This window comes from Danio rerio, chromosome 18 (assembly GCF_052040795.2).
Source record: "Danio rerio strain M-AB ecotype USA chromosome 18, GRCz13ab, whole genome shotgun sequence".
Taxonomy (NCBI): domain Eukaryota; kingdom Metazoa; phylum Chordata; class Actinopteri; order Cypriniformes; family Danionidae; genus Danio; species Danio rerio.
Window position 1 is genome coordinate 30,194,171 of NC_141038.1, and position 10,830 is coordinate 30,205,000.

General features: G+C 33.8%; 1 protein-coding gene and 1 long non-coding RNA gene across 2 annotated transcripts in view; one reads left to right on the plus strand and one right to left on the minus strand.

Moving 5' to 3' along the window:
• The window catches only part of spon1a (spondin 1a), a 316,060-nt gene that overhangs the window by 32,794 nt on the left and 272,436 nt on the right, over positions 1 to 10,830 (plus strand). The window contains 1 exon segment of the mRNA NM_131515.1: positions 8,690 to 8,823. Coding sequence (NP_571590.1) covers positions 8,690 to 8,823 — 134 coding nt within the window.
• LOC148679552 (uncharacterized) lies at positions 3,945 to 5,658 on the minus strand. Its single transcript, XR_015945124.1, has 2 exons — positions 5,447 to 5,658; positions 3,945 to 4,339 (listed from the first exon to the last, which is right to left on the minus strand). It is a non-coding gene; the product is annotated as an uncharacterized LOC148679552 (long non-coding RNA).

Here is a 10,830-nt window from a genome sequence, read left to right on the forward strand (position 1 = left end):
TTGTGACAGCTCTCTCACCATCAGTCACCCAAATGGTGGAGGTCAGGGCAGTGAAGGTCAATGGTCATCCAAACACTCTTTCTCAGGTTGTGAGGATGCTTGTGAGGAGTCATAGAGACGAAAGAACATACGCAGACATATTTGCGTTCAGTACTAGTTCACACAGATATTGTGACCAAGAAAAAGGAAGAAAAAAGCTTTAGGTTTCAACAGTACAATGTTTTGTTGAATACCACTGAGCACTTTTCAGAGTGGTCAAATTGCTGTTCATCTCACACTAAAAGGGAAAGACAACAGGGGTGCACACATTACACAGCATTTCAATAAGAAGAAAGACTGGCATTTCTGCCTGGTCTACAAATGATGCTTGACAACCAAACACATTCAAGAAGGGCCACCTGAAGTTCACACTGACTGGAGACTAACTTGTCTTTCTGTCTCTCTGTCTGTCTATCTATCAGTCCATCCAATTTTTAGCATGTCGGATGTTTGCAAGTATTTGACATTCTAAATTTCTTACAGACAACATCAATGCATCAGCAGTACATTGTATCCTTGATAATACAGCACATGATTGTCACTCATGTGGGAAAGCAGTATTTTCTAACTTTGTGAAGTTGCCACCCCATAAAAACAAATAATCCTTAAAGCTAACGCTTGTGCTGGTTTGGGGTCTGAGGTATTAGGATTGTATTTTTGGTCGTGTGACATCACCTTCCACCCCATGTTGCTCAAATCACTCCAAATCAGCACAGTTTGTTTGTGTCTTTAAAACAAACACTGTATCCGTTTTACTCATTTAGGAAAAAATATTTCAGCGGCCGTGAAGGCACTCTCCACCCCATTTCCTCTAAATCACACGAAATTGGCATGATTCGTTTGTACTTGATTTGTGCTGGTTTGGCGTTAAAACAAACACTGTCTGTTTTCATTATTTATTACAAATATTTTAGAAGCCCTGATGTCACTTCCCACACATTTCTTCTAAATTACACAAAATGCAGGTTTGTGTCGTTAAAACAAACACTTTATTTATTTTTATTGTTTAGATTTAACTAAAGTATTTTGGGAGTCGTTACGTTACTCCGAGCACAAATGAATGACACCAGTTTTGTGCAATTTAGAAAAACTGGGGTGGCGAGTGACGCAACAGCTCCCAAAATATTGTGGCTATAGCTAAACAACGGAAATAGATATTGGGCCCTATCATAGACGCGCAATGTGGCGCAAGGCGCGATGCAATTGTTGTTTGCTAGTTTCAGCTCAGCTTAAAGTCATTTTGACGTTTTGCACCACACTGTTCATAGCAAATGTATTTGCGCTCATATGTGCACCGTGCAACGGCGTTCTGGTCTGAAAAAGGAGAAGTGTTAAGGTGCATTGATAGAACGTTGCTATTTTGAGGAACTAAAATACACTGTTCAATAGACTAGCTTGGAGGAGGTCTAAATTACAGCGCAGAGCATGTCAGTTGTGCGCCTCACTTAAACATTGCTCAATACACATGTACAGCAATGCGCAAATATCTTTACTAATAAAAAATAAAGAATTAAAATATTACAAAAAGTGTTATTTTCTAGCCTACATAAATATAAAAACCACTATCTTCATACCTTCTTCATCTCGGGGGGCTTTTTTTTTTGTTTATTCATGACATGTTGCTTTTGTTTAATGATATTTTTATTAGCTATATATTTATTATATGCATATGTATATTTGTTTTATTAAAAACTAGCATAGGTTTGCCCACCTGTGAGGGTTTAGACTATATGGGGCACAACATGTGTATTTGGAAATAACTCTTTTTGACCACACTTCGTTATTATTGTTCATTTATTCATTTGCTGGAATTTAGAACTGAATAGAGAAATTGTTTTGAAATAAATATTTGTGCTTAATAAACAAAATTAATTAGGTATAGGCAAATGGATGTCTGTGCGTACAACACGTTTCCCTATCCACGAGAGTGAAAGTAAAGAATAAGAAGGCTTATCTCTTATTTCCGTGCTGTAGATACTCTGTTTAACTGTTTTCTTGCTAGTGAAGCATTCAGTTTTTCCACTAACAAAGTCCACCATGTACATTAAATAGCAAATGTGCCATATCACTCAAAAAAAAAAAAAAAATGTTGAATGAACATGATTTAATCGTGGCACCCTTTATGCATATAATCCAATCAAGTAAACCTGAACTGCTTTGAACATGTTGTATGAACACAAAGCACATTTGTAGATAAAACATGGTTTCAATATGTCAGTCTAACTTCTTTGCAACTAATTGACTCAAAATGTTTGTATTGTGTTATTCTAATTAAAATGATTCTAATTTACTCAATATAACACTAAAGCTTTACTTTAACAAAATTATGTCTTGTTAAATCAGCTAGTAAATTTCTTGTTCAATATTGTTGTTTAAATTCATTCATTCATTTTCTTGTCGGTTTAGTCCCTTTATTAATCCGGGGTCGCCACAGCGGAATGAACCTCTAACTTATCCAGCAAGTTTTTTTACGCAGCGGATGCCCTTCCAGCCGCAACCCATCAGGGAAACATTCACACACACACTCTTACACTACGGACAATTTAGCTTACCCAATTTACCTGTATCACATGTCTTTGGACTGTGGGGGAAACCGGAGCACCCAGAGGAAACCCACGCGAAGGCATGGAGAACATACAAACTCCACACAGAAACGGCAACTGAGCCGAGCAACCAGGAAACCAGCAACCTAGTGACCTTCTTGCTGTGAGGCGAACGTGCTACCCACTGCACCACTGCCTCGCCCTGTTGTTTAAATTACATTTTTTAAATTACAATACTATGAAGCAAGGTTTAAAATTAAGTAATTCAACACAAAAAGGACAGAAAACATGTTATATATATATATATATATATATATATATATATATATATATATATATATATATATATATGTATATATATATATATATATATATATATATATATATATATATATATATATATATATATTATAGCCTTTAGCAGGCACCAATCACATTTAAACAAATTTCTTCTTTAATATTCTGATACAAAATGTTATATAATATCCAAAATTGTAATATGTAATATAAAATGTATAAGAAACATTTAGCCAACAAAATAACCTTGGCTCTTAAGAAAACTGATCCCCAAGCATCATTAAACAGCTTTCTTCACTTTGGTACTCCTATTCAAAATGTAAAAGTATAAAATGTATAGGAAACATATAGCCAACAACATAACATGCATAACATTCAAGCTCTTGGGAAAACCAATGGGCTCTATGCACGGCGGCGCGTGACGCATTTCCGGTAAAATTTAAGACCCCGAGCCTACTTCCGCCGATCGTACAGTACAGTGCTACAACAGGAGCGCTACTGATAAAAACGAGTAATGTTTTGGACAGTTGTCTTAATGTTTTATGCCATTATAGCCCACTTATATATGTTTATGTCAGCTACATAAATATGACATCTAAACGTTTAAAAGTGTCATTTCAAAGACGTGAGAACAGTACTTGTAGATACCACTGCTGTGTTCAGCAATGCACAGCGTCAAAAATTGAACTCTTACCTTAGTTTCCACACGTTTCCAAAAGACAAAGTCGTGCAGAAGAGGTGGGTTGGTGATATTTAACGTGAGAATTTTGCAGAAACAGAAAAAAAACAAGAGTGTAGCTGACAATTTCAGTCTAGAAAACTGATCGAGGCTCGAGTGCCAACCGGATGCAGACATTTAAAGAAAGGAGCTTTTATGGCAAATAATAGTTTATTTTCATTGCCTTTGAAGTAAAAAAAAATGAACATTAATATACATAAACATTTCTTAAGCTACTTTCTAAGTGCAATTTTTTAATTCAGAATAAAGACCTTTATTTTATTCACTGTACATATAAAATATAATTCACTGTATGTAATTTGAAATAAAAATTGTCAAAAAAAATGTAACATTTTGAAAAAAATATTTTATTCAGATGAACAGAAAAAATGACATTGAATCAGTTGTTTTCTTGAATCAGGTGCTTCTTCTGTAACTTGTGCATAGAGAGGTATTTGGGCTTATACGTATTAAATAAATAAATAAATCACCCCTCTGTTTCATGGAACTTAACACATAATTGATCCATTCCAAACAATTGTTCATGTGACAACACACATTACACATTTCAGAGTAATGGGCTGTCTGGAAAAGCAAAGCAACCAAATGTTTGCATATCCCACTCTCAGCCACACAAGAGCAGGAGCTATTAACTAGCAGACGATGGCATGGATCTTCTGACGGATGTCCGCTCCAGGATGGAGTAACACATAAAATTTTCTAGCTCTGAATCTCATGTTACCTAGAAAACAGAAACAAGAATATTAATAGGTTTTTAAAGGGAGTCATTAAAGGCAGTTCACTCAAAACTGAAAATTCTATTTCCTCATTCTTCACTTGTTCCAAACCTGTTTGAGTTTCTTTCTGATGTTTAACACAAACAAAAATACTTTGAAGAAAGCTGGAAACTTGCAACCACTGATATTCAAAGTAGTTCTTTTTCATACTATGGAAGTCAATGGTTACAGGTTTTCAGCTTTCTTCAAAATATCTTCTTTTTAAAGGCATCTGCAGCAATATCATCCGATTAAACTACACAGTAAATCATTAATTTAAATGATTTAAAAGTAGCTCCCTTTAGTCACACTTTAAAATAAGGTTTCATTAATTAATGTATTTGCTCACTATTAAAATAACTATTTAATATTTAACATTGTTAAACTAATTTACTAATGAATAAAAATCCAAAGTCATGCTTGTTAACATTAGCTATTACATTGTGAGTTAACAAGCACAATGAATAAGCATTTGTTCATTAATGTAAAAAACTAAAAAATATTGAAATAGACAAATTGTTGATGTGAAATTAACTAATGACACCTTATTGTTTTGGGTCACCCTCCCATTTAATTACAATGTTATCGACTAAATAGAAAGCATGCTATCTACACTGTTACACTGCATCTGTCATCTCCACTGTTTCAGCAATAAATATCAGCATTGACACAGTGCTATTTGTCTGTTGTGGATGGAACGGCATTGTATTATTTTATTCCTAATATATATCTTGCTCAATAATCATGCTTACAAGCTAAGACAGCATCTGTGTCTCTGTAATTATCAGAACTGAACAGTGGTGCTCACTTTAGAACAGTAAAAGTATGAATGGGACAGAATTTCACATGTATGCTGTCCTACTCTCAGCTGGTGAGGAGACTCCGATTTCTTCATAGATCTATCGGTAGTAATGAGCTCTCACTGAGATCTTATTCCTGCCCTGTTTTTACCTGACACTTTGAGACAGAATTACGTACACATATGATTATTTTTACTTACGTGATAAAGCTGCAGATGGACGGATCGTAAGAGTATTAACGCTAAAGTTAGCCTTCAGGCTAGCTGAACTTACCTTCATAATTGCACAGGTAGGAAGATGCATACAACTTGAAACCCTTCTCAAGTTTTGCTCTGCGGTGTTGTAGAGCACATCCGGACAATCATTTGCAAATCGTTGACCATAATTTACTCGCAAACAGCGAGTAAATATTGACGACTCTGCCATAATACTGTTCAACTCCGCTTAAAATCACCCAGACCGGAAGCTGGACCGCGGCCTTAGACAAAACGCGGAAGTAATGCGTGCATATAGCCCATTCCCAAACTGTGCCGAAAACACGCGGTGATACTTCTTCTTGTTGTTTTCGTATGGTGACATCCAAACGCACTACCGCCACCTACTGATATATGCGAAGTGACTCTCCAGAGTGAGAGTTGTCGATTTGAAGCGTCTCAGTCTCATTGAATCAACATGTTCTGATCAAATTCATTTGATTATTTCTTGATTCAGTTTCAAATAACATGAATTAATCATTTAACATACGTAAACTTGATTTGTTCTTTTCAATCTGACAAATTTTTATTTTGTAAATCCAATACATGCCTAGTTGATTTTTTTGAGTGTAGCATGACGCAACTTAAAAGGGAGGACACTCTTAAAGGAAATGGGAGATGAGACTCTGATTGGTTTATTCTCAAAACACACCTATATCTTATTAAGAGAATAAGCTCTACCCTGTTAAAGCTGATTTTTCCATTCTTAAAATAGCAAAAGTGGATCCGGACAAGCCCTTAATGCTTTTTGGACTTTGTGCCTAGATTGTCAAAACAGAGTCCATAGTGTTTGTTTTAACGGTGGGGGGTTAGGGTGTTGCAGGCCAGAGGGAAGAGGAGGGTGGGTCGGAAATGGCCCACGGGCCAGCAGTTTGAGACCATTGCTTTACAGCGACACCTAGCTGTCTTTTTTGTATTGCTCTGGAACAGTTTCAGCAAAGACACTGTTAAACAAATTAAACTCCATGTTGTTGAGTTGAGGCTTTAATTGATTTAGTGAAACGGTGATGAGTTCCACACTAGTATGCTGAAATAATGGGTTTGAATCTATGGTACAGCTATAGATGTTAGTTTTTAAATGCTCTTTTCTTGTAAAGTGTTTTGTTTTAACATTGGCCTGACATGCGAATAAACATCCGAATGTCTTGTTTTGGTCATAAAAATGTATAACACCTTGAAACATTTGCGATTGGGGATCTCGACACTGAGTTACAACATCACTGTTACAACAGCCATCCCTTGTGGCATACCTCATTGATTTCCTGGGATGTTTTCTTTTTCTTTTTCTTTTTTTCTGTTTTTAATAGCCATAATGGCAACAGCTAAAAAAGGAAGCAAAAAAAGTTTATGACAATGATCAAATGTACAATCTAGTTACCAGGTTGCACTCTTTTAGTGTGGAAATATAGTTTGCTAGGTTTTCATTCAGGGGCAGCAAAAGGAAAATACTGATGTATATTACTCTAAGCATTCTCTTTTAAACTAAATGATGCCTTATTGGTTAGTGACAGTGATACTTAAAGAGTATTATTTGGAGTACTTTTTGTCTGCAGTTTTTCATATACATTATTATGAATCTGGACGTACTACTTACAATGGAATGTTTTAAAAAGCTATGTTATCCACAGTAAATAATATGAATTCAGATGCATCAAGGATCTAAAAACACAAGGAGTGTATAAGGACAATGGGTGAAGAATTTATACTTTACAATAAAAGTTCAAGACAGGTAAACACAAGACAGGGTTCATAACAATTAAAAATAAAAAACACAGTGCATAATTCTACACACAATACCGCATATTGACAACATGAAATAAACTAGTCATAAACAAATATCATGTACATACTGTCCTGTAGCTATTCAGAGCCTTTTATACATACTTTTGTTATTTTAAATTAATGTTTATTTTTATATATATATATATATTTTTTTTTTTTTACATGTTTGCCTTAAAGCTTTATTGTATTTCAAGAACAAATTTGTAATGTGACTATATTTGAACTACATTGACCATCATGTCAAAATCAAATCAAATTATCGTCTCTGATACTGTGGTTTGGGTTACAGGGTGGATGATGTCTGGAGGGGGATTGTAATTTCTGAGCGCTTAAGACTACAGTTGAAATTCACCTGGAAGGCACTAGCATTTTGGCTGATCAAAATATGTGACAATCTTCTATAATATGTGTATTAGCAATTCTTATTAAATGCTCATTCTTATTATATGCTTCTTATTATATAATTCTTATTATATACAAATTTTATATACTTATCTATTATTAATATAAATTAATATTATTAAAGCTATATATTATATACTGTTTTGCAAATACACAGTAATATGAAGTTATGCTGTTTTGTTTTAACATAATTCTGGGCCAAATATGGACTAAATTGTTGGCTTAAAAAATAATAAATAAATAAATAAATAAATAAATAAATAAATAATAATAATGATTATTATTGTTGTTGTTGTTGTTACACTTAAGAATAACTGCCCGTTATAACTAGTTAACTAACTAACTAGTTAACTAACTAACACTTAACTAATATACTAACTTACGCTTTACAGATCAGTTGTCATTTATAACTTGTTAACTAAGAGCTTGTAAGTTATCTATTGGCCATCTAATAGGCACAGTTTTATATATATATATATATATATAAATATATATATATATATATATATATATATATATATATATATATATATATATATATATATATATATATATATATATATATATATATATATATATATAAATAATAATAGGCACAGTTTTAAATAATTAACAAACTATTAATTTTTATTTAACAAGTCATTCATAACTCATTAACTAACAGTTTATTAATGGACTAGTAACTAGTTAAAACGTATAGTTATTGTAAAGTGTTATTTTTATTATTATTATTATTATTATTATTATTATTATTTGTAGTAGTAGTATTTTATTATTTTAACCCAACAATTTTATATTGTCCTTATATATTGCCCAATAATAATAATAATAATAATAATAATAATAATAATAATAATAATAATAATAATAATAATAATAATAATAATAATAATAAAAATAAGATTATTATTATTATTATTATTATTATTATTATTATTATTATTAATTTATTTTTTAACCTAAAATCTACTTATGACAAACCCTCATTTTTAATGTGCAACAAAGAATATCATCTTATTTGAAATAGACATTGATGTAGACATACTTAATAATCAGTATGTGTGCTAATTATCTGCAGATAATCGATGAGGAAGACACGCAATTCATGACAAGCTGCCCACCCGCAGTGACAGAAAGCACTCCACGCAGGAGGACCAGGATACAAGTGTTCTGGACGGCACCCCCATCAGGTCATGGCTGTGTACTGCTAAAGTAAGTGCAGAGCTTAATTTGTAAATTGCGAGGTCTTGGAACGGATCGGGGTAGCGGATCCAGCATGTTATCAGAGCAGGGAGAGGTGTCATGGACGAAAGGGGAGAGCTGGCTTGGGGAAGAAAATGAGACACAAACTGTGAGGAGACACATGATTTTATAGTATACAAAGTTAAAATGCAAATAAATAAACAGTAATTTAATGCCCTGTTACATTTGTTATTTTTTAATTTCATACATACAACCACAATTTATACAATTGTAAAGATAATCGTGTTTATATAAACACTAAATGAGGACTTTTCCCTCAATCGCCGGGTCTAAAAGCAGCCTAAGTGCAGCAGGTTTCTGCCCTGTCTATTTTAACCATTAGCCCTGCTGGTACTCTGGAGGATTTAGGCAAACACAGGCGATATGTCTGAATGTGAACGAACTCCTGATAAAAGACATGTACACCATTCTGCAATTCTCGTACTGCTCTCCCGACAAAATGCTTGCTGCACACATACAACTTTGCTGTATCGGCACTGACAGGATCGCGGGGAAAGACATGCAACAAACCCCATGGATCATCGAAACAAACACATACGACCCTTCATGAACAGCTAAATACTGTGTGCTGTGGGTCCGTGGACATGCTGCCATGTGACTGGCTGATGAGAAATGTTCATTAACAAGCAGTTGAACAGGTGTACCTAATAAAGTGGCCAACGAGTGTATGTCCAAGATGAATTTCATAGAAATGGGACAATAAAGTATAAACAAACAATCATAATCCAAAGATGATTAATTGATTGATTGATTGATTGATTGCAATATTATACAATATAATCAGTAACATGTTGAAGCAACTTTTAAAGTTCATACTTGAAGGGATCAAGGAAGCAGGAACTGACGGATGTTTTAACATTTATGACAAAGAAATATATATATATATATATATATATATATATATATATATATATATATATATATATATATATATATATATATATATATATATATATATGTATATATGTATATATATATGTTTATATTTCTTAGTCATAAATGTTAAAACATCCGTCAGTATATGTATACACACACACACACACACACATACTCAGTTATTGTTATTTATTTGCCTTGCTATTGCTTTATAGAAAGCAATAAAAAGCATTTATATTACTTTGTTAAGAGATTCTAAACCAGCTGCATGGATTTTGCAATCACTCTTGGACAACATCTTTGTCAATACGTACAAAATTAGATAGTTCTGCAGATCATTGGTGGACGCTAATGACATGGTACAGGTATGTAGGCAGGAAATGGAGAGAATACGAACAAATTATGACCGCTCCATGAATCACTTGTTTTTCAGAAGGAAAACTATTTTAAAAATAAGTTGTGAGTCTCATAACTTTATATGGCTCACTGCCTATAATTTAGAGGGGCTTGAGACTGAGCTCCAGTTCAAAGTTCCTCCTGTGGACATAAACTGTAGAAAAGAAAAAAAAAAGTATTTCAGCTGTTAGCAAATAAAAAATGCAACACACACACACACACACACACACACACACACACACACACACACACACACACACACACACACACACACACACACACAAAAATAAATAAATAAAATAAATAAATAAATAAAGACAGCGCAGGGGACATGAAAAAGGTGAAATATCAAAAAAGTTAGACATAGAAGCATCAAACCAGCATGAGCGATGGAGAGGCCGATCTTCAGGCAGATGGGATATGGAAATATGGGGAGCAGGGCAGAAAAGGTGGACTTTGGGTAATGAACAAAGAGCCATGGTGTGGCTGCAGAACTCACGAGAGAATCCAAGAGGAGATGTTGAGCGCAGAAATGCTCCATAAAATCAAAACTTTCTCTGACTCTTATTTACTCCAAACACGATGGTATAAAAAAGGAGAAAACCAGCCTGACATTGCACAATTTAAAGAGAGCATGAAACTTTCAGCGGTGTGTCAAATTGTTTCTTCATGCCCTCCAGATCT